The sequence below is a fragment of the Camelus dromedarius genome, chromosome 5 (genome assembly GCF_036321535.1).
Source record: "Camelus dromedarius isolate mCamDro1 chromosome 5, mCamDro1.pat, whole genome shotgun sequence".
Taxonomy (NCBI): Eukaryota; Metazoa; Chordata; class Mammalia; order Artiodactyla; family Camelidae; genus Camelus; species Camelus dromedarius.
In genome coordinates, this window is record NC_087440.1 from 87,039,266 (window position 1) to 87,064,108 (window position 24,843).

Here is a 24,843-nt window from a genome sequence, read left to right on the forward strand (position 1 = left end):
TTAAATAAAAAGTCTTTCGGAATTGAGTTTTCGCTGCTGTTTGCGTACTGGACCTAACTTGTCTGGGGCACTGTGGCACGTCCTTGTAGATGAGTCTACCCTCGAATGACAGAATTTTGTTTCTGGGCTTTAAAGGAGTGTATATGCCATCACCTTGGCTTTAATTTGTCTTGGTGCTTGGACATTTTTAGGTGTACTTGGTAGATTATGGCCTTGCTTATCGGTACTGCCCAGAAGGGATTCACAAAGAATACAAAGAAGACCCCAAAAGATGTCACGATGGCACGATTGAATTCACCAGCATCGACGCGCACAATGGCGTGGGTACGTCAGTGGCACCTGAGCAAGAAGTACCCTGCTGACGTTTCCAGCTAGACTCCTGCACTGTTCTTCATTCTGCATCATAGATAAGTAGATAAATCAGTCAGAACTTAAGAGGCAAGGCAGGGTGGGGGGATAAGGGAGTGCTAAGCTCCTGCAGTTGTGCAGCAGGGCCGCCTGTGTGCGTGCGTGCGTGCGTGCGTGCGTGTGTCCGTGTCCCGTCTCCTCCCACCCTTCAAAGATCGCCAGGGTTTCAGGCGTGAAGGCGGGTCAGTCAGCTACAATGATGACTTCTGCTTTTATTTAGCTCAGCTGGAATGTTGGATCTTTTCCTCCCTAAAAGTCTTCACCTTTCTTATGCAGCTACAACTTGGTAACCGATAAACTGTTACTTGTCACCTATCAAGTTGGCCTGTTTCTTCAGCAGTCATTTCTTTTCTGTGCCCAACACTGGAGGAGCTAAACCCCCCAGTTCTCTGGGCCTCTTAATAGCTTGTAGCACTTTTACTGTCTTCACATTTTCCAAGGACAGTATGAAATGTGTCATTGTTTTATAACTTACTTCCTAGACTGATACTCTCGGTTTGAAAATTTAAAGTTTACCAGTTGGGTTTTAAAGTAAATTATTGATTGGAGGTAAATTATTTTTGTATACTGCCCCAGGTAACAGTGCTTTTTAAAAAACTGAGTCAAGATTTTATGATGAGGAACAAGACTGTAGAGTTGACTCTTTTCCCTTATTGTTTTAGATACACCTGAGGTTCTGCCGCAGACACTGTGTCAGTGTGCTTAATCTGCTCCTTTTGTGTTCGTAGCCCCCTCAAGACGTGGTGATTTGGAAATCCTTGGCTATTGCATGATCCAGTGGCTTAGTGGCCATCTTCCTTGGGAGGATAATTTGAAAGATCCTAACTATGTTAGAGATTCCAAAATTAGGTAAAGGAAAACTTTTAATAAATTATTTTGGGCAAAATCATGATAAGACAAATGTATTTAGTCAGAACTTCGTGACAGGAACTATAGTTTTAACTGATACTTACGAAGAAATAAGAAAGTACTTATGAAACGGTAAAATTCCTTAGTCTTTTGCTCATTTTATTTTAGAAGAATGTCCATAAGCATGTTTAGGGTGTAGCACAATGCTGCTTAATGTGCTATTTACTGGTATTAAATATTAATAACTCTTCATGGCATCAAGCTTCAAACAATGACTCATTCTTTAATTTTTAACAGATACAGAGAAAACATTGCGGGTTTGATGGACAAATGTTTTCCTGAGAAAAACAAGCCAGGTAGGAAAAGACTTCTTAATTGTTTGTAGGGATTTTGTTTTCTTGGAGAAAGAGGAGTCATGAGGTGCCTGGACTATCCCTTAATATAAGAGTGTAGGTTTTGTTAAGTGTAGTCATTGCACTGGGGCCAGCTCTCATGACAGACTGCGTCCCTTCCACAGGCGGGCCTCGCTCAGTTATTAGTCAGTGCTTTCAGTAAAGAAATCAAATTTCATTCATTAATTCAACTTTTTTTTTTTTTTTTTTTGACACTTCATTGTGTGCCGAGGACTGTTCCAGGCACTAGGGAGCCCCTAGTGAACAAAGCAAGCAAGAGTCCCTGTCCTCGTGAAGCTGGGGCGCTAGTTGGGAAAAGTAACAGTAAACTAATGAGTGAATGGCCTCGCTGAGGAGACGACACCTGAGTGGTTGTAGGAAGGAGACAGGGAGGGACATGTGGACGTCTGGGGAAGAGCGTTTCTAGGCAGAAGGAGCGGAAGTGCTGGGGTGTTTGAGGAATGCCTTCCCATAGGCCATCACGAGGGCTTTGGCTTTTACTTTGAGCGAGACCTTAAGGTTTAGGTGAAGAGAGGCATGAATTGTCTGTTTAGAGAAATCTTTCCAGCTTCTGTTTTAAAGACAGACAGACAGCTAAGGAAACAAGGCGGGGTGTAAGCAGGAGCCAGTCAGGAGGCTACTGCAATAATCCAAGCAAAAATGCAGCAGTGGCGGTAGTGAGGAGTGGTCCATTTGGGTATGTTTAGAAGTCTTGTCAAGCCTTTGCTCTGTTGTCTCCGTTTTAAGGAGGTCTACCCTGACCTTATCCATTTAAAATTTCAGCCTACCAACCACCTCAAGAAATGGGATGTTATAGGTTTCTCAGAATCCAGCCCCCACCCCTCCCACCACCCCCAGTGCCTCATGCCAGTCACGAGCCTCTCCTTCTGGTCTGATGAATCACCAGCCTAACTTCCAACACCAAGGCTTTGTTTTTGAACTATATAGAAATGGAATCAGGTGAACAACATACATCACTTCAGGAGCACAGGGATTTTTAATGTTCTGGTTCTGTTAGGGTCCCTTTTCTTTCAGTATTGCATTTGTGACATTCATTCCCACTGTTGCATTTTTGGACGTTTTAATTTATTTTCTAACTATTGAGGAGTAATTGACAAATACAGTTGTCCAGCGTGATGATTGGATGTGCAGGCAGAGCCCTGCTGTTATGCTTTGCTTTATTGTGCTTCATAGTTATTTCTTTTTCTTTTTCCACAAATTGAAGGTTTTTGGCAACCTTGTGTTGAGCGAGTCCATATTGCTGCCATTTTCCCAGCAGCAGTTGCTCACTCCATGGTCTGTGTCACGTTTTGGTAATTCTCACATTATTTCACACTTTTTCATTGTATTTGGTTTGATGATCTGTGATCAGTTTGCTTTGATATTACTATTGCCTAAAGGTTATGACTCACTGAAAGCTCAGACAGTGGTTGGCATCTTTTTAGCAATAAAATATTTTTTAATTAAGGTATGTACATTTTTTTAAACATAATGCTATTACACACTTAATAAACTATGGTATAACTTTTATATGCACTAGGAAGCCAAAAAATTCTTGTGACTTTATTGTGATATTTGCTTTATTGTCAGTCTGGAACTGAACCCATGGTCTCTCCGAGGTCTGCCTGAACCTATACAGTGTAGAATGATTACCAAGATCAAGACAATCCAACACATCTCTCACCTCGAATAGTTAAGAGGGTTAACAGCGGCCTTTCTTGGAAGGACCATTCTTTCCTTGTGATGCCACCTTTGTCTTAAATCAGGTGTGCATCTGTGGATCTGTTTCTGGAGTCTTCTCTTTCATTGTTCTGTTTGTCTGTTCTTGAGCCACACTGTCTTAATTACCATAGTAATAAGTAATTAATCTTAAATCCTAATATCTGGTAGTTCAAGTTCTGTAGCCCTGTTTCTGCTTTAAACTTGACTTTGCTATTTTGCTTGACCCTTTGTATATCTGTGTATATTTTAAAGTCACCTTGTCAATTCCACACACATCCCCTTCTCCAGTTTGCTGGAATTTTGAGTGAGACTGCATTGACTCTGGACTAATGGGGAGCACTGACATCTTTATACTGTTGATACTTTATATCTTCCATTTAATTTGGGGTCACTTAATTTCTCTCACCTGTATCTTAGAGTTTTAATCTGGAAAAAAATCTTTCCCATCTTTCATTATACTTGTTGCTATGTATTTGATGCTTTTTGATGCTATTATAAGTGATATATTTTTATTAAATTTTATTTTTCCAGTTGCTTTTGGCTAGGATATAGAAGTAGAATAAAATTTTAAATAGTTATCTTATATCCTGTGACCTTGTTAAATTTACAGATTGGTTCTAGAAGTTTTTTATAGATTCCTTAGGATTTTCTGTATACACTGTCCTATTTGTGAATAAACTGTTTCACGTCTTCCAATCTACTCTTTATGCCTTCTGATTCTTTTCTTGCCTCACTGTACTGGCTAAAAACGTACATGACTTTTGTGCTGAATAGAAGTTGTGCAAGAGGACTTCCTTGCCATCTTCCTCTCTCAGAGAGAAAATTTTCAGTATTTTGCCTTATTTGGTGATGTTTGCTTTAGGTTTTCTATAGATTCCCCTTTAATAGTTGAAAGAGGGGATTTTTTGGTTCTTTTTTCTCGTGTACCTGAATATTTAGAATCATGCCTGGTGTGTAGTGGGTGCTCAATGAATATGTGAATGAATGACTATGTATGTACGTACGTGTGGATGTAGCATTGAAGATTTCCTGATTTATTGGGTGTGGAAAGAGAGAATTCTCGGCTTGAGGATCTGAAAGGATGGAAGTTTCAGAGAAGGGCAAAGTGCAGGGGGAGCAGGTTTTAGGGGTTGGTCAGGAGTTTGGATTTGCACTTGTTGGGATTTGAGAAGACGGAGAGCAGGTGTATGAGTCAGTGGATATACACGTCTGGAGGTCAGTGGAAAGGCTAGGCTGGGGATAGACATGCATGAGCCATTAGCCTAAAGTGGATTTTTAGATGGATGTTGAGAATTGTTGGTCTTAACTAGGAAGATTTCTTTTTATGCATTTGTTTCTGCCTCAGTGTACAGTAAACCCTTTATTATTCAGAAGTCGATTTTTCTCTTTTATAGGAAATCCAGGCCATGCTTCTTTTTTTTTTAACCTGTTTTTCATGTTTTATTTCTCATTTGCACAAAGAATGCAGCTGTCTTCTATAGAACTAGTGGCTTCCATGGCAAAAAAAAATACTGGCTATGATATTTATTGTACTTAAGCACCTTTTGCTTCATAATCTTTATTTTAGGTCCTTTTTTAAAAAAGCTTTGAACCTACAGCAGTTATTTTTGTATATATTTAAATTTTAGGCATGTCTTCTATCTTACTGTCTCTCACAATTAAAAAATGTTTTTCACATTGTATCTCAAAATCCTTTTTTTATTTGACTTATCTGACAATTCCTGAATTCAAAAGCATACTTTCCATTGAAGAAGTGATTGAAAAAAAATGTTTAACGAGATAATACATTTGCTTTCTAATTTTACTCTTAAAAATCTATTATTTTCTTAGAAGAGACAAGTATGTGGTATATATGACAAAAATTTACAGAATAGTTATGTTCTTTTAGATGAAATTGCTAAATACATGGAAACAGTGAAATTACTGGACTATGCTGAAAAACCTCTTTATGAGAAGTTACGAGATATTCTTTTGCAAGGACTAAAAGCTGTAGGAAGTAAGGACGATGGCAAACTGGACCTCAGTGTTGTGGAGAATGGAGGTTTGAAAACAAAAACAAAAGCAAAGGTGAGTTTTGTTGTTGAGTTTTCCTTTGGGCTTCCTGTGACTGTAACTGCAGCAAATACTAATTTTAGGCAAGTAAATCAGTAGCTCAGTAAAGAGAACAATAACAGATTGCTTCACCATCAAGGGTTTATCAGTGTTATGTAAGTGCAAACTGTTTATGCTACGGAAAAACATGTAGAGGGTTGTAGAAAGATGTCCAGTAGTGAATTAGGAAATTCGTACGAAGATCCTAGCCTGGGCTACTGGTACCTGGCCGAGGGATGTGGGCGGGGCACTCAGCTCGTAGTCTGTGTGTTCTTTTCTCCCAGCTCACCCCTCAGAGTTGATTTTGTCTTTCACTTTTTCCTTGTCTGTTGGTGTGGTCCAAGTATTTATCTTTTTAGAATTGGTATTTGAAAAATTACCATTTGAAAATTTCCTGGTTTGTGGTGTGTTTACCATTTGAACATTATTTTGGTCTTTACAGAAATGTCATTATATAAAGCTGTGTATCTGCATATAAGGGAATTAATTTTTTGGAAAGAAATGTTAAATAATAAACTTTATTGGAGAAGTATTGTATAAGCAGGTAAATAACACCTGGTTATCACTTTAAAATTTAGATTTTATAGGTAAGCGTTCACTTATTGGTTATTTTTAATAATTATTGATCAACTTACTTATTTCCTTTATAATATAAAATTATGTAGTAAAATGTTAGCTACTTTTAAATGGAAAACTACTTTTAGAAGAAAAATAATTTTTATATTATTGGCCATCTTTACTGTTATTAATTCTGTAAATTCCAGTACATTCCTTTGGAAATCTCATATTCCAAGCTATGAGAAAAAGAGTTAAAAACAAATTTTCTCTCTTTAAAATAATAAGCAGCATATTAAAAGATTTTTGTAATTCTTTTTAACTCACAAAGGAGATAGGAACTTTGAAATTGGATCATGAATTTGAGTTTTTTTGGCAAATAAATAGTAGGTCTCCTTGTAATTTCATCACAGAACCTGAAATTATACATATGCATCTACATATACATTTTTTTGTCTTTTGTAAGTTTTGTTTTAATTGCATCTGCTCCATTTTTGTGGTCAACAACTGTGCAGAAAGCACATCCAGCTTTGAAGTGAAGAGGATAAATGGAAGGCTGAGTGGAATTTTTCAGTAAGGAAGTACACTTAGAGTTTGCAGACATGTAAACATACAGCATCTTCTTGCTTAGGACAGATTAATATTTATAGCTGGCTTCTGTAGGGTTTTTCTCTAAAATTCTGCTGATTGAGAAGCCAAGAGCTCTGTTGCAGTGAGATCTCTTCCAGGACAATTCCCCTCTCCTTTGCAGATCACTGTTGTTTGGACCCACGTGCTAGAGAAAATTTGGTTTCTGCAGGTTGGCTGACTTTACAGCTGAATAGGTCAGTCTGCTGCAGAGCTAACATCTGCGACCTTATAATTCTCCTGTGTCCTTGGGTAGTTCAGAAAGCTGGAAATTTCTTGTTGGATCATCCCCTACGTGTATAAAGCTTCATTTAGGAGGTAAAAAAAGAATGAAAAGTTGAACTATTAGATTTCCTTCATTAGTCTATTGCTTGTCTTTCCCTCAGAGCTGGCACAGGACTGTTTTTGTACTAAAAAGAAATTAATGAAAGTTAAGATTAGGTAAGGTCATGAAGCTGCCTGATAGCTGTGTAACAGTAGCTGAATTGTCAGTTTTGTTGGCCTTTTTCTTTCTGTTTGTAAAAGTGGGAGAGTTGGACCAGAGCAGTTCTTTTTTTAAACCTCAAAAGGTTTTCTTCAAATAAATTGTAAATAACCCACATCTAAAACACACAAACTCAGAGCACCAGTGACTGAAAAGTTGGGGGCTTCCATCAAGGAAAAGCTTTCTTCTTTGAGAAATTAGTAGTCATCTCTTTTTTGGGAAGGAATAAATAATCGAGATGTCTTTTTTTGCTCCGGTTACCAGGAAGTTCAGAGCTGAATATAACGTTTCATCATTCAAACTGAATTAATCCTTGTAGTTGTATATTTGCTGCTGCTTCTTTTCCTCTGTCATAATTTTTTAAAACTTAAAAAAAGTATATGTTCTTTGTTTTTATAAGGCTCAAATCTCTTTTGGAAAGGGGTAGGTTTAATCAATTCAATATATATTTCTCTTTATAGTCCTAAGAGCTATCTGTTATGGTAAAAAAAAAAACCTGTAAGAATTGATCAACAGTAGAATGAAACAAGATTTCGATCCATTTTTTTTACAGCTATGCTTGATTATGGTATAGTAAATTTGGAAATTATAGTGAAATATGAATTTATCCACTTGGAAAAGTTTTTAGCTTTAATAACCTAGGAGTATTATTTAAAGCACAGAATTTTGGGATGAGATGAAGCTGAAATAGAAAGACACTAAGTATCAATCTGCTCTTAAAAAGTATGGCAGCCAAGGATTTTTATTGTTGGTTAGAACTAGGCACCTTGATTAGAACCTGAAAGTATGGATCCAACAGTTACTGGTTTCAGTGTGTATTCTTACAATTACATATAAGGTCTAGTTTATGTCCCTGGTCTAGGTTAGGTCCCTGGGGCTACAAAGATCAATAATATGTAGTTCCATCCTTAAAGAATTTCTTCCTGTCCCATCTGGGTTAGGAACAGCTTAATTTACTGGAGAGAACTCAGCAAGTTAAAAGGGCATTAATACTTCCATTAGCTATTTTCTTGTAAGGTTTTGATTAAGTTACTTGCCCAAGCCAGCAAAAAGCTCTGTTCATTAGAATCTCTCAAGTCTCATTCCTGGAGATTCAACTGAGTAGGTCTAGAGCATGGCCCTGCAATTGTCAATTTTTCTGTTTTCAATTTTTCTGTTTTCTGGCAATATATATGGTTGCTTCCTATGAATGATGTATACATACTCTTCTTTCCACTTCCCAGTTTTTTTTTTCCTAAGTTATGCTAGTTGGCCTTTCTAGAATTTCTCTGAAAAATCATTACCCATTGTTAAATATGTAATGAATTCCTGCTGGTACTCATCCTGGAACATGGTACAAAGAGCAAAGAAAGGTCTTCCTTCCAGTGCAAATCAGTGGCCTGCAGCTTCTCTGGTGGCTGGCTTCCTGTCTCTCTGAGGTGATCACAGCTCGTGCAATATTAAATTTATACTATGTAGCCTATAGTTTAAATCAAATTGCCCCAAATATACCACCTAAACTTGGTGAAGATCTGTCTAGCAGCTTTAGCATGATAAAATGATAGAAACCATGTTTTCATTATATAAATTTAACTTGTGGACGTTGATATGTTTCTTTGTTTTCTCATGGTAATTTAACCATAGCTGTGTATTTCAGTGTTTATTGGCAATTCCTTTCCTTAGGTACCCCATTATTGAGCTCTTCATTTTGAGTCTTGTCTTATTTGGTTGGATTTGGTCAAGTATTTTTTTCCCTAAATTTTTAAGAGAGATTACGATATATGTACAGAAAAGTACACAAGTAACTGTGGAATTTGAACTTTACAAAGTGATCATATGCATTTAAACATCACCCAAATCAAGATACGGATCATTGCAAGAACCCCAGAAAGCTCTGTCATGTCCCGTCCCCAGCCATTTATCCCTTCATTAAGAGTAACCCCAGCCATTATCCCTTCATTAAGAGACTTCTAACGCTGTAATTAGTTTTGCTATTAAAATAGCAGTAGTACCATACATTTTGTATACTTTTGGGTCTGTCTTTTATTCATTTGTATATCTGTATTTTCATGCTGTTGCATGTGACGAAAGTTTTTTGCTTTTCCTGTGTAGTACTCCATTATATGACTATATCATAATTCACTTATCCCTTCTGCTGTTTATGGATGTTTGTATTGTTTCCAGTTTTTGGCGATTGCAATAATGCTGTTAAGAACGCTCATAATTTCTTTTGGGAAGCATATGTTTATTTCGAGTTAGTTATATATGTAGAATTACTGGGGTGTAGCCCTTATGTATGCTTAGCTTTTGTAGATGCTGCAAGCAGTTTTCCCAGTCTTCTCTCCCACCTGCAGCTTAGCTCTGGTTGCTCACTGACTCTAGCTATTACATTATGTTTAATTTTATCTATTTGGTAAGTGTTTACTTGTGTTTCTGTATAGCTTATTTATAGTTTTAATTTAATCTCCTTGAGAATATTGATTTTGATCTTTTTATATGCCCGTGAGCCTTGATTATCCTTTTTTAGTGAGGTGCATTTCGGATCTTTTGTCCATTAAAAAAAATTAGGTTGTCTGCTTTCTTTTGATTTGCAGGGGTAAGTCCTTTGTGTGTATACAATATATGTATTGTACATTTTTTTAAAAGTCTGTGCTTTATCTTTTCCTTCTCTTAATAAGTGCTACCTTTTGATTTTGAAGAACATTAAGTTCTTCACTTTAGTGAAGCCTAATTTATCAGTCTTTTTGACTATGGCTAGTGTTTTGTGTATTCTATTTTAGGAAAATTTTGTCTACCTCAAGATCATGAAGATATTTTTTCATTAAGAAATTTTATCTTATGTTTTTCATTTAAGTCTATAATTTAACAGGAGTTGATTTTGCTCATGGTGTGAGTCAGTGTTTATTTACCCTCTATGGATATCTAGTTGATCTAAACCATTTATTGAAAAGACCATAATGTCTCCACAGCATGTAGCTGTAACTGTATGTGTTGGGTCTGTTTCTGGATACACTATTCTGTGCCACTGACCTGCTCATCCATCCATCAATGCCACATTGTTTGAAGTACTGGCTTCATAGTGATACTTGACAGTGTAAGTCCTCCAACTTTGTTCTTTAAGATTGTCTTTGATACCCAAAGTTAATAGAAGGAAATAAATCAATGATCAGAGCAGAAATAAATGAAATAGAGACTTAAAAAAAAACAACAATGAAAAAGATCAATGAAACTAAAAGCTTATTTTTTGAAAAGATAAATAAAACTGATAAACCTTTAACCAGACACATGAAGAGAAAAAAGGAGAGGGCCCAAATCAATAAAATCAGAAATGAAAAAGAAGTTACAGCTGACACCACAGAAAACTACTACGAGCAACTATACACCAATAAAATAGACAACCTAGAAGAAATGGACAAATTCTTGGGAAGATATGATCTTCAAAGACTGAACCAGGAAGAAATAGAAAATATGAACAGACCAGTTACTAGTACTGCAATTGAAGCAGTAATTTAAAAACTCCCAGCAAACAAAAGACCAGGACCAGACGGCTTCACAGGTGAATTCTAGCAACCATTTAGAGAAGTTAATGCCTTCTGAAGCTATTCCAAAAAAATTGCAAAGGAAAGACCATTTCCAAACTCATTCTGTGAGGCCACCATCACCCTATTGTTTTGGGAAAAACTTAACATCTTCTCAATATTCTTTTCTGTACCATGAATATGGTATACCTCTATATTTATTTATTTAGGTGTTCTTTAATTTATCTCAGTGATGTTTACAGTTGTCTCTGATTATGTAGAAATCATACACATCTTCCATATCTGTTTTCTTCTAACTCCTTAATTCTTAGTATGTTTCTTTTGCATCACCTGTGATTATTCCAAATGTTTCCTTCATTCAGTTGTCAGCTCTGTCTGCTGTTTTTTGATGTTTCTAATATACTTATAAGTTTTTTAATGATTATCATTCTGTTTATTAGCTATGTAGTTTCCTTGTTATCTCTTGTTTCTTTTAAAATTATTTCTCATTGTCTCAGTCTTTAAAATCTTTTCATTCTAAACTTCCAATGCATTTTATGAAATTTTCTTATGGGGGGAAGAATATATTTTCTTTCAGAGTGGTGTCTTTAGCTATTTTTTGCATGCTATAGTCATTTATTTCATTTTCTCCTTTGCCCCAACTACTGTAACTCTGTTGGCGTGCTTTTTCTCTTCATCTTATTAATATTGAATAGGGATAGCTTTATCTGGACTCACCACGTTGTATTTGTGAATCCTTGGCTTTCCTGTTTTATGAAACTATTTTTATTTTCTTCGTATTTGGGATTTGGGGGCTCAGTATTGTTAATTGATTTTCTTTGCCTACAGGTGCACACTTGGGGAAGAGCTGGAGAACCATGGCTCAGCTGGTACTATAGGCCAGATTATCTGTCTTTCCCCAGTAGCTGCTTCAATTCTCTTCCTACCCAGAAAAGGCAAAACTGTGGTGAAATCCACTGATGTGCTAATGCGTTGTTAGTTAATCCGCAGTGGAAGAGAGACTTCATCGGAGATCTCTTCTCCATGGCTTTAGCTCTTTATATTTACTTATTTCTTTTTCTTTCTCTGTATATTATGATAAATCCTTGTTTATTGTTAGAGGTAATTAATCCTGAATGATTTGATTGTTCTGCCCTTTTTCTCCAGGCTTCTTCCCAGCTAGGGAAGAATCAGAATTGTAGGTTCTGCTTTTGATGAGTTTCTGTGGAGTAAGGAATGTCTCTTCTTTTTAAGGGGCTTTTCCAGTCTTGTCTTCTAAGATTCCTACTTATATTTTGTAAATTGGAGGCTATTGGTGAAGATATCAGGATAGTGTTCACTCATGTTCTTTTCCACAAAATTGTCGGGGTGTGTAAGAGCTCGTTGCTCCTGAAGTGCCGACTCTCTTCTTGGCCACCCTTCCCAGAGGTTATGGTGTGAGGCTCTGCCACTATTTGCTGCTGAAATATTTTTTAATTGTTATTTTGGGTTTATTTCTTCAGATTTTGGGGTGGTGAAATACTACCAGGTTGTGAAATATTACCCTCCAAATATCCCACCCTTGTTTTTTTTTGTTTTTTTTAAACACATTTTAACTTGTGTGTGTGAACATTGAGTTAACTAGAACATGTGTCCTTCCTCCATAAGAGTAAACCAAACATGTTTTACTTTTACCCTCTCAGCGCCTCGCAAACCATCTCCCGTATTACAGTCAGTTACGATTTTAGTTCAGGTTTTTGTTTTTGTAGACTGCGTTGTCATTAGTTCTTTAGAATTAATCATGAGTCTTAACTGATTTGTTGTTGTTGTTGTTACCACTTTTTTCTTGGGTCCATGTTTTTTTTTTTTCTTGGATTCATTTTTCAAAGTATGCCCAAGTAATTTTTTAAAAGAGGGTTCATGAATGGTAAAATTTTGAATTTTGGAAAGCCCAAATCAGTTTATATTTTGCTCTAGTTGAAGAATAATTTAGCTGTATGGAGAGTTTTAAAAACATGACTGTTGTCTTCTAGCATCCAGTTGTGTTAATTTTTATTTCTTGTTAGAGTTACATGTTTTACACTCTTGAAGCTTCTTGCTTTTTTCTTTATCTTTGGAATTCTGATTTCCCAATAAGTATGTGTGTGGTTTTTTGTTCTGTTTTGTTTTTTAAACCTCATTCATCCTTCTCAGTACTTGATGTGGACCCTTTTCATCTGAATATTTAATGCCCATTGAAAAATTTATCCTTTACGTATGTATTTCATTTCCATCTGTTTCCATTCTTTCCCTTGGGAACTTACTCCACGAATCTGGGAACTTAATAATCGAGCATCTCTTCTTTGTGTCTCCTAACTCATCCACCAGATTTTCTTTCTTTGTCCTTGACACTTGGTGGGTCTGTGGGCTTCTTCAAGCTCACTAGTTTCATCTGTTCTGTTTTTCAGTCATGTTTTAAAAGAAATGTTACCTTATTTCTACGTCAGCTTATTCTTATCTTATTGATGTGACAGCCTCTTAAACCTTTTTGGGAATAATAATTATAATAACTTTTTCCTGTTAACTTTTGGCAAAGAGATTAGTTCTTCTGTTTGAGTTTAGTGTCTTTCTTTTTTGATTCTGTGATTTTCCTTAGATTTTGGTGGTCTTTATTATATGTTCATATTTTTCGTTGATTGGCTAATTTTCATTTTAATTATTTCCTCTGCCAAAATTGGAATGCCTATTTACCTGTTAGTTTAATGTAGTTTTCATTGCCTGTGGTTGATTTCTGTCAATTCAGAGGATGAGAGACCTTTGGCCAGATAGCTCATTTTTTGGGGTATCAGGAATCCCTGCTTCTCCACTATGTTTGTCTCGTCTGGGAGGGCACTGTACCACAGGTGCCTCAGGTGATTCTACTGCAGATGAAGGACAGGGGGTAGCATTCTTGGCTGTGTACTGAAATCACCTGGGAGCTTTTAAAAATCTTACTGCTTGGGTTGCACCCCAGGCCAAATAAATTAAAAGCTATGGGGATGGACCTAGGCCTCAGGATCTTTAAAAAATTTCCTAGGTGACTGCATTGTGCTCATATAGTTGAGAACCACTGCAGACCAAAATCTGGGTATCTGAAGTCCAGCTTCTATGTGGAAGGCAGCCCTTTTGCAAATAGACAAAGGAGATTTGGTGCATTTAAGTCTAAGAGATTTTAAAGAATAGCATTTACCAGCCATATGACCAGTTTGTATATTTGGGCAGTTATTCACACATGCCATTTTTTTCGTCTTTGCTGTAAGAGATATAGAAGGAAGTTTGGCATCATGTAAGTGCCTTGAATGGTGCCCAGGGGATTTATTTTTTGACATAACAAAAGGATATGCTTATAAGATGTGTTCAAAACTTAGATCTCAAAGGACAGTTATTAGGCCAATATTCTATTTTTCTTTGGTATCATGATTAGTTTTTAGGAATTAAGTTAAACATTTGTGTGAATTTCTTTTTAATAAGAGATGAATTTTTTAAAGCTCTTTTATTTATTTATTTATTTATTTATTTATTTATTTATTTATTTATTTATTTATTTTACTTTTTTGAAGGGGGAGGTAATTAGGTTTATTAATTTTACTTTTTAGAGGAGGTACTGGGGACTGAACTCAGGGCCTTTGCATGCTATGCGTGCGCTCTACTACTTGAGCTATACCCTCCCCACTAAAGCTGTCTTTCTGTGGAAATAATAATGTTATCTGTCTTGCTTATAAGATTGTTATGTGGATTAAATTAGATTTATAAAGTGCTTAGAACAGTGCTGGACACATAACAAGTAATCAGTAAACATTAACTGCAGTATTATTAATGCTGTTGTTTCCCTGATTATTTAAATTTTCTTAAGTCTCTCTTGTTTCTTGATGTCGAGAATAGAACAGAATGTTTTCATTTGAATCTTATAACATCTTTTGAACTAAGATCATACATCTTTAAAAGTTCAGCTTATGAAATAGAGTATATTGGGCAGATGTGAATGAAGACAGGCTTACATTTCACTTGGTGAGTATGTGTGTTAAAATAGGTTGTTCTGAATAGTAAATGATGGGGAATTGGTAAAAGTTGGTTTTGCAAAAAAGATAAGGTGGTAATTACTGTGAAATAAAGGCTTCAAAATTTAGCTCTCTAACTTATATTAGAAATAATATAAATCAAATTAATTAGTTTGAAGTTAACTTTTTCTCCTGAAGCTATTGATTGATACTAAAAAAACCATCAGGAATTGCCACGAAGCAGAGGACTTCCGAGTGCCAGGGCAGCCTAGGTCTGCCATTTTCTGGCTGTGTTTAGCAGTTAGGTGTTTTGTGGACATAGCTTTGTTGAGGGGAGGTCAGGCAGTCTGTTTTTAATAAGAACTCTAATGTAGCCTAATTTATTTTGTAAAAAACTTGTTCATGTTTGGCTTGAGATCATTTAATTCCTCACTAGTACATACATTTTCATTGAAATGTGTATCTTTATAAATATCTGCCTCTTTAGTTTGAGCAAGGTGGAAGGGATGCGGGGGTGGGTGGGCACAGGCTGACTCTGCAGGAAGGGACACGTTAAGGGACACGTTAAGGTGACAACAGCTAGGACCTGCTTTTCACACTGAAGGGCCATGTGGGGAGGCAGTGTGGTTCTGTGGAAGGAAATTGTGGTAAGAACCAAGAGCTCTGAGTTCTTGACTTCTCACTGCTGCCAGCAGACACGGAGCAGCTTCTCCTAGCTGTCTTCTCTCAGCCTCAGGAGGCTGTCTGTGTGCGTAGTGAACTTTAACTAAAACCCACTGGTTTGGTAAATATTGTGGCATAACACAGGCACTTGCTTTGCCTTCATAGATGATATGTCCTGTCTTGTTCCTCTTAGTCCTCGCTGAGTAGTGTATTCTATTTGGGGTTACTGTTAAGTAATATAATAGTAATTTATAACATGTATACATTGCATGAGAATTTCAAGTGGCCTTAATTAAATGAGTAAAATAAGACTACATGAGTTTTGCAGTCTTATATTTGTGTTGAGAGTTCTTTGTTCTTTGACACATGTGCAATCCCAAACATTTAAAAGTTTTAGACTGTCTATTGCAAGTCTCTATAATAAACATTTATGATTTTTGTAATACGGGGGCAAAACCCAACAACAGTCCTTGAGTACTCAGCTCCTTTGATAAGCCAGTGAATCTGATTGGCTTTTTTAGAGGCCGTTGAAAGCATCTAGGGATGATCTTTGACATTTGAGTTAGAATGCAAAGAATTGGTCTATGGTTTTTGTCTCTGATTGGTATTCTGTTTTCAATTAAAACAGTTTTACATCTATAACTAGTCTCCCATCAGTATTTAGGTTATTAGGAAATTATCAGTCCAAATGCATCTAGCTGATTTGTCTTCCTGTTTCTAAATTAGAAGTGAGAAGCTGCTAATTAACTAAATTTTACACCAGCATATCTGAGCACTTCAAATATACAGTGTGTAATATATACACACTAAAGCCCTGTGAAATAAACTTAATTTTTAAAAGATAATTCAGCTATGTTGAATTAAAAGAAAACTCTACCCTAAGTCTGTAAGTTCTTCTTGTGTTGTACAGTATTTTTGTTTCATTTATAAAGGCAAATAAAGGCGCCTGTGAGACTTGGTATGGAATACGAGAAAAGTCAGAGATTATTAGCACACTTTGTGAAGCCATTTTCTCTTCAGAGAGAAGCAAAATGTGCACCGTCTGAAGCCTTAGATGTCAAATAACGAAGTGAAGTGTTTGGAGATAATCGGGAGAAAGAAACTAGCAGCAAGTTGTTTGGAATTTTACTCATTGCATTATAAACAAATAACATACTTAAATACTATTAAGCTGGCAGGGTTTGTTGTTGTTGTTGTTGTTATTCATTTCTTAGTCTGTAGACCATCGGCCCTTTTTATCCAAATTGTATACATTGTCAGAAAAGTTGGGCAAGAGATACCCAACCGAAGTGTGGTTTAATGAAATTCAGCGCTTTACCCAGTATTTACTGCTTAAAACACAGGTGTTCTTTTGTTGGTTGAATACTGTCTGCTTTTCATTCCTATGTAATTTACCTGCACGGAGATTAAGAAAGTTTTTTTTTTTTTATTTAATAAGCTTGAAAACAAGATGAATGCACTAGGTTCTTGGGTAGAATGTATTGGATAGCTCCCTTTATAATGAGCATTTAGAAATCTGCCCTCCTAAAACTGGAAAATGCATCCTCTCCTATATGGAAAGCAATATAGTACTGAAATATTCCTCCTTAATTTTGGTCCGAACGAACAAAAGTGTCTGTGTTTATTCCTGCCTAATGCATCACAAATCTGCTGACATGCTAACCTTGGAGTCTTGGCTGGCGTTAATCAGGCCTGTGCACCGGCAGGAAAGATGTACCTAATGCACTCCATCAGTGCAGTTTGCATATGGAAGTTCTCACAGGGGAGCTGCCCCGTGCCAGCTGAGGGTTACCTGCCCACTGCAGTTATTGTATGTAATTATCGAACCAATCTGTTCAGCCCAGCAGGGTTTAGATGGTAATCATGAAGCAACACTTTGGAAAAGAAAGATGTAAGGCACTCTCCCCTTCTCTCATCAGTTATATGAAGTTACTGCCACTCTTACAGCTATTTTTGAGAAGCAATACCTCCATGTACAAATCCGCTAAATGAATGCCTTTTAAAGTTTCTTAAGTCAAGATGTTATTTTTGTATATGTGAAGCATTTCCTTTAGGAACATGGTGGGTATCTCTGAGTTCTAATCTTTCCACAGCTACCTTAAGAATATTTTGAACCAGTGGGATTAATTTTAATACCTAGATAATAACAGTCCTGACCGTTTGGAGGTTTTCAGATAATGTGGCTTGAATAGAGTCGAGCCTTCCGTGTAGTTCTCTTTAGAACAGAACCCATGGTTGCTGTTAGGGAAGAGAGCAGTGCGCTGTCAGCAGGCCTTACACCTTCTGTAGCCGCACACAAGATGGCCGAAGCGAGGAAAATTCTCAGGCAGAGTTACACTTAATATTAATTGTTAGAGAGTATAAACGAGGACATCCTGATGCATCCTGCATCCGTGAAATGTGGGAAGGATCAGATGGTTTCCTAAATGCCACAAACTTATTTTAGTCAACCTAGAGAAGCTATGGGTTCTGATGTGGATTGTGACACATTTAAATGGGATAAAGTTTATGAAAAATATAAAGCTTTAAATTTATTACTAATGTCCTTTTAGAGTTATACCTACAGAGGTGTTAAGTATTTTCAAAAAAACTTTACACAGGACTGAACTAGTTAGAAATGTTGTAGTGATAGAAAATAATAAAAAGAAATTGAACATTTGGGAAGAATGAGTGGTGACAGAATATAGAATATAATTCCTAAGTAACACAGCTAGAAAAATACATAGAAAATAGGAAAGGCCTGAGAGAGTGGTGGAAAATCCAGCCTGTTTTTGAGATCTTAGGAGAGCTGAGTACTTTTAAGACTCTTCCTTAACAGTAAGGTTTGTGGCTCTTTTAATCTTTACGTTATAAAAACATTTACTGGAAGTTTGCCATTATTGATTAATGAATAGAATTTTCACCAATTTATAGGGTGTGACCACTGATACAATATGTCAGCCAGGCATATATTTTCCTATTCAAGTAGATTTTTCTCCCTGCTCCCGTACACATATAAAAGTGGGATCACTGGCCTGAGTCATAATCTCAAATGTGTAAAACACTCTGCTTTAAAAGAGAATATCTGTGTAATCAGTCCTGATGGTTAGAACACGGCTATCAATGATAAACTGTAAGAAGCACGAAAGGCTAGAGGTGGGTATAACAGATACGCCCACCTCCCAGCTGACTGTGTAATCGGAGGTCCCCTCAATTCCGTCTTCTCTCACCCCCCACCTCTTTCTGTCCGTGACGCCCGCCCTGAAGTTGTTCTGACACACCCAGACCTGCATAGATTCATACATATACTACTATTTGGTAAGTTTATATATTTGTTTATTTGACCATCCCGCCATCTCTCTCTTTTTTAAAATTTTTGTATGTAAGAAGAGAAAGAAAGAAATTGAGGAAAGCATGGAATCTAGTGTTGAAGATATGGAATGCTCAGATACACGGACAGAAGAGGCCACACAAACCCGTAAGTGAACAGTCTTGCCTGTTAGCTGTTTTCTTATATAAAGGCAAATTTCATTTCCTCCCACTAAATAAGGAGTTAACTGTTTGCGTCATAACATTCTGATGTTATAACTGAAAAAACATAGAAGAAGGTCTTACATTTGTACAGTACATATCACAGTGACTTCTGTTCACACATTGTGTTACTTAGTGCTCACAACAGTCATGAAGCTGGGACCAGAATTCCCTCTCATTTTGCAGATATGGAGCCCAAGACACGGAGCATTTAAGTGGCAGAGCTGTTGTGAAAAGGTTAGATGTGGAGACTGGAGCTCTCACCTCTCAGGCCACTGTCGGTTTCCTCTCACTGACCCCCCGACTCTGGGCGTGCGAGTGAGGTCAGGAGTCAGTGTTCGTGCAGGACTTATCGCAGCTGCCCAGTCCCACTTGCCCAACCTCCTGGTTGTTCCCCACCAAGTCTGCCAGCTCTTCTTCTCTCTCCGCAAGTAGGGGTGTAAGGTTTTAAAGCCTTGAATCATCACTTTTCAAAGTTGTTGAAGCAAAAAGCAAGGGATAAAGTCATCTCTTCGGTGGCTCATAAACTGGTGCTGAAGGCACTTCAGTGTGGAGTAGTTCCAGAACGACGTTAGCTAGGGCAGCATCTGCAGAGGGCAAGACTAGGCTGGACTTTGGTCCGATTAGTAAGTGGCCGGTCTGCAGTGTGCAGGCACTCCCGTGGGACCCAGTGAAGGAAAAATGCATTCCAGGTTGCATGAGAGCTGGTTTACTTGCCTCAATGAAGAGAGACTCTGCTGTCTACAGTACCATCCCCCCACCCCCCAGATTTCTCTCTTACCTGCCTTTTGTTTGTTTATTAGCTTATTGGTCCTGAAATGTTTCTGATTTCTAACAAAAAAGGCTTATTTTTGGTAGAAATTTCACTAAAGGGTAAGTGCCTTATTGAGTCAGGCCAGTGACGGATTTTTACCTTCCCTTTGACAGCGGCACGGCACGTGTTTGTGGAAGGCAAAAATTGACTTTCAAAGAAAATCGTCTTCACCCTGATTTTATTAACATTTTCTTCATTATGTATTATGGACAGTATATCCTTAGGTTTATCTGAAATATACCCGAGAGGATACTTGGCCCATCTGAAGAGGGAGTATACAGCTTCGCTCTGGAAGCCAAAGGCTTTAAAATAGTTAGTCCCTCTCACTTCTGTGCTGTCATCTTCCATTCCCTCCTGTTCCCCCGCTCCCCTGCCTTGTTCATTTTGTTATTAGGGAGTGAGGCGTCCCACGCAGCAGTACGTCGAAGCATGTCTCGGCCAGAGGCTAGCAGCAGCAGCTGTGACGGGGTGGGAGCAACGTTAAGGAGCATTTATAAAGATAGAGTGATGTTCTTACTTAAAAGAAAAAAATCCCTTAAATTTAAAAACGGACAATTTCAGTTTAGGGAAGGGCCTGCGTTGTTACAGAAAGGTTGATACCCATTTGGACCGGAGCGAATTCCCAGCCGAGCCGGGGAAGACTCAGGCTTCTCTTCACTGCCCAGAGGCCACTGTTGACTGAACTTTCTTAATGAGCCTCAGAGGTACTTGTTTTGATACATAAATGATTTTAAATTCGCCTGTTTTTTATGTCTAACATTTTAATTTAAGGTCCTTATACTGATGGTTTTTATTGTGAGAAAATATATTAGTATTTTTGTTTTATTTATTAATGACAAAAGAAGAGAGTAGACCCCACCATTAATTTAAGGAGAACAATCTAAATTTTTTTAATATTAAAAAAAGGTAACAAATAATCAAATTCTCTTTTTATTCAGATAAACTCTGAATTGCTTTAATTAAATGCTAATTTTTCCTATTCTAATTCTTTTCTTTCCCCCTAAAGTATAAGGCTAGTTAAGGTATTTTACTATCTGAATATTCATAAATGAGAGAAATATTGCTTGAGATGGTAAAATGTTACTGCTTCTATCAAAAAAGAAAAAAAAAAGCAAGCCAAGGGTTCATGAAAATATATGTATTTGTATTCATCAACTTGAAGTAACTTGAAGGAGAAGGCACATTATTACATTTGAATTTTTTTAAAGAAATATATAATACAATTCAGTGAGTTCTGTGTTTTAGAGCTTTAAGATTTTGTGTCATAAACATGTTTCAGAATGGTTACCTCTAACAGCTGCTTTAGAAATGTCAGTTTCTTCATTAACAATTTTATTTTCAAACACAATTTATGGTTTACAATATGGTAAGAGATTTTTCTCACTGTGTGATCTTTCAGAATGCTGTGCGTAGCAAAATGGGAGCAACTTTCCTTTAATATCTATTTAGACCATTTTAAAAACGTGTGTAATTTTCTTGATACACCTGAACTCATTTTGACTAGCTGGGGGTCTATTGTGTACGAACACATTCTGAAAGCTTTCAAAATGTGTATTGTGTAGGTTTTCTCAAAGAAAGAGAGGGGGTGACAGGGTGGTTTTCAAGAAGAACAGAGGCCTCTAATCCTTTTATTTTTATGCAAGGCATAATTTTTACCAATTGAGAAAATTTGGTAATTTACTGCAGGTAATTTTTTCCCCCACAAAAATGATAAACCTTTAAAAACCATGCATATTCTGGCATTTCAAAATCATGCCAATATTTGAGAATTATATTAAAAATTAGTTAATATAGCCATGATATTTATGGCTGGTGTACATTGTCCCTACTGTTCAAAAAATGGACAGAACTCAACAACCTGCTTTTGCTGGTGTTATTTTTGAAGTACCTTGGATTTTGGACCATTCTTGAGAATTCTTTGGGGAAAGCATGATTTGTGTTTACCCCTTGAGTATCTGTGGTCTAATCGAGAAAGAGATATTTTTAAGGTGCCCTACAAGGAAACTCCCCATTTGTTTTTCCTTTCTGCGTTATAAGGGCATCCCACCTTGTATATTTCATGTTTCAAATGCTAGATTTTATACGTTAGTTATGATTGGACCTTTTACTAGCAGTAAAGAATTATGAAAATGAGTGTATATTTTAAAGAGATGAGAAGAGTAATAGTTTTTTTGCAACAGTCAGAACTGGTTATTGGGAAAAGTACTGGATTGATACTGGGAGCAAGGTCTCTTAAGTTGCATAAAATTGACTGTGTAATAAATTCCAGGCAGTGATGGCATTTTCAGTTGCAATGAGAAACTTTAAATCTAGATTGGGGATAAGCAGCAATAGTATTTAATCTAAGAGTAAAATGTCCAGTGAGGACATTAATGAGAATACTACTACTTGAATATAGTGAAAATCGTTAACTTCCATGTCCTCTGTCATGCGACTGTAGACTCAAAATTTATTGAAAGGGATTGTGATACTCTTTATGCCAATCTCACAATCACAACGTTCTCAGTTGTCTGTGCAAAATTAATTTCAAAATTGTTGAAGTAAAAATTTAAAAATCTATCATGGGATATTTTTAAAAGAAGGCTATCTCAAAAATTGAAGAAAAAGCTCAGAAGTTTAAACCAGCTATAGAGACCGAGAAAAAAAGTACTCGTGTAAGTTTGAAGTTTGCGTGAATTGAACAATTGAATAAAAATTAGAACTTGGAAAAATGAAAAACAGACCAATCTTCCAGTTAAGTAATTAAATAAACCTATAATCGGAAAACCTTTAGAAACTATTTATAATTCAGCATGTGTGGTAGATATTTTTGTCCTAGATTCAAAAAATGTCTTGTATGTTTCAGAAAAGAAGTATTGATCTCTTGTTCTTGTTGCTCAGTGCGTTCGTTGATGAATTGTGGGCTGCGCGCTGCCCTCAGCCCGACACTGTTGCTCCTTCCTGGCAGAGGGCAGCCCGGGCGTGGGAGGCACGCCTCTTGCCAGCACAGCACAGGCAGCTGTGATCGGCCTTCAGCTTGTCCCTCTGCCTCTGCTGTGCTGGAGGTGGAGGTGGGTTGGGAGTGGGAGCTGGGGATGGAGTCTCTTGGTGAGGTGGGATCCTCATGCCCCCAGTAAAGAAGCACTGGTTTCTTCTAGCCCAGGAACAGTTGGAGAGGAACTGCCATAAGGTAGACAGTTCAGATGTAACACTTTTCTAGAAGGGCACTCAGCTGGTGTGTGGAAATTCCTAGTGGAAAGGACTTTGCATTTTGGAATCACCCAGCCCTCCTACCTAAAGGGTAGAGGGGACAGGCTTTAAAAAGCAACACATTTAGAATAAAATTCCTTGGTTTTTGTAATATGTAGAACCTCAGTGTTGCCCCCAAAGAGTACTATCCTGTTGCTATAGTTTACATTAGGAGTCAATGTTGTAAATTGTATAAGAAGAATTTGGGGGGAAGTATTTCAGTACCAGTGTAAAATGGGATATGTTTTAACATTGAAAGCATTCTGATACAACTTCAAACTGGAATGTAGACTTGGTTAGCGTATGTTTTGACAAAACTAAAAAGTTGACACCATTTCCTGAGATTTTCAGGATATTAACAGTTACAACTTTGTTATGAATTTCATCTCCACAAATCATCATAGTTAATTAGATTTTTAAACATTAATAGCCATGTATGGAAATACTTACATTTCTGTTCTTTTGCTTTTATAAATTAGTGATTAATGATGTAAATCTTTTTTGTTTTCTCTTCAAGGTTCGAAAACCAGAAAGAGAGTCCAGAAGTAAATCAAATGCTGTGAACCAGTTTTTCTTTTCTTCCTTTCATTTGACCTTTTCCTCTTTTTCTTTATTAAGTGTCTTCTTTTCATGTGAGTCTTGTTGGGAGGGAGATAGCAGTAGAGTACCTATGTCTTTGAAAAACAAACTTTTTTAATTAAAATAAATACTTTGTACATTTTATTAAAGCCTAATTTATAAAAGTTTGCAATCTTAAGGTTATACCCTGTAAGCTATTCCATGCTTTGTGTGTTTGAGGTTCTGGAGTACATATAAGAAAAATTACTATGACATGCACTTTTCTAATCATTGTATATTTTCCAGAGTGTATAAAATCTGGCAAAATCCTTACTTTTAAGGAAATACACAACTTAAAATAAAGGTCTCCTTTTGCTTAATACAAATACACAATTTGTTGTGGCCATAAGATTTGGTTTGTATTGACTTTATTCAATGCCGCAAGCATTTATTAAGTACCTGCTGTATGAAATGAGAAGTACAAAGATGGGAAAAGATTATGAAGGAAAAAAATGGAGCAGTAAGTACATCTGTGAGGGATGAAATATGTGTATTTGAAAGATTATATGAGAATTACGTAAGTATGTAAACTGTATGGTAAGAAATCAGGCAGTTAAATCCAGCGGTGGCGTGATCAAAGATTTTATAGACTGGTTTCCTTTAAGGATATCGTGTCAAATAAATATATATATACGGCTTATTGTTCATTCACAGGAGATTATTTTTCTTACCAGTTTTTTTTTTTTTGTAGCATATAATATGTGTACACTAAACCAAGCATTTTAGAGTTTTAGTGATTAGAAATTTTAAGATGTGGACTGTTTATGGTTACCTTGGGAACAAAATCTTGGAATTTCAACGTGAACAATTTAAAGATTTACTTTGTTAGAGAAATTGGGGTTGGGTTGTATTTTCTACGGGTGGCACACCTTACACTTGTAACCTGCACGGTGTTTTAGACAGTGTATAGACATGCTTTTATTTAAATACTTAAGCACTCTTTTACTATGTATTCACAAAATGAATAGCGCATTAAACTGGTGGTCTCCCTAGTGCTGAGGAGAAGCCTCAAGTAGATATTTCAGTTTTTAAAAAACAAGTTGATTTGAAGAAAATATTAAGTAAATAATAGTACAGGTGGATGTAGACTATCAGAAGCTGTCGAGGTTGCACCGCGTTTGAGCAGCTCTGAGCCATCACGCGGGCTAAGTTTCGGCTCTCTGACGTGGATGGTCAGTTGTCACTTGAGGCCTGTATCACTGCTGTGGTCAGACGCTGAAAAATGCGAAGCAGATCTGCCGACTTTCTTTAAAGGTTAATCTTTTAAATGCCTCCTGAGGTTCTAGGGCTCTGTGTCTTTATGGAATAGAGAACTAGATTTGGGGCAGAGCCACCTCCTGTTTCCTGTGGAACGTTGGATTTTCGTGCTCATCAGTGTTACGGTCCCAAG

At 36.8% G+C, this 24,843-nt stretch overlaps 1 protein-coding gene across 2 annotated transcripts in view; it reads left to right on the plus strand.

Annotated features, from left to right (window-relative positions):
* VRK1 (VRK serine/threonine kinase 1) overlaps nt 1–23,802 on the plus strand; it is an 80,410-nt gene extending 56,608 nt beyond the window's left edge. Inside the window, exons 8-13 of one of the 2 annotated variants that reach the window (XM_031454286.2) lie at nt 192–324; nt 1,137–1,257; nt 1,555–1,613; nt 5,260–5,438; nt 18,650–18,740; nt 23,353–23,802. In XM_031454286.2, the coding sequence (XP_031310146.1) occupies nt 192–324; nt 1,137–1,257; nt 1,555–1,613; nt 5,260–5,438; nt 18,650–18,740; nt 23,353–23,384 (615 nt within the window). In that variant the 3' untranslated portion in view covers nt 23,385–23,802. The remainder of the gene's footprint in view (nt 1–191; nt 325–1,136; nt 1,258–1,554; nt 1,614–5,259; nt 5,439–18,649; nt 18,741–23,352) is intronic. The other variant, XM_031454287.2, reaches the window with a different exon arrangement.
* The last annotated feature ends 1,041 nt before the right edge of the window (nt 23,803–24,843 follow it).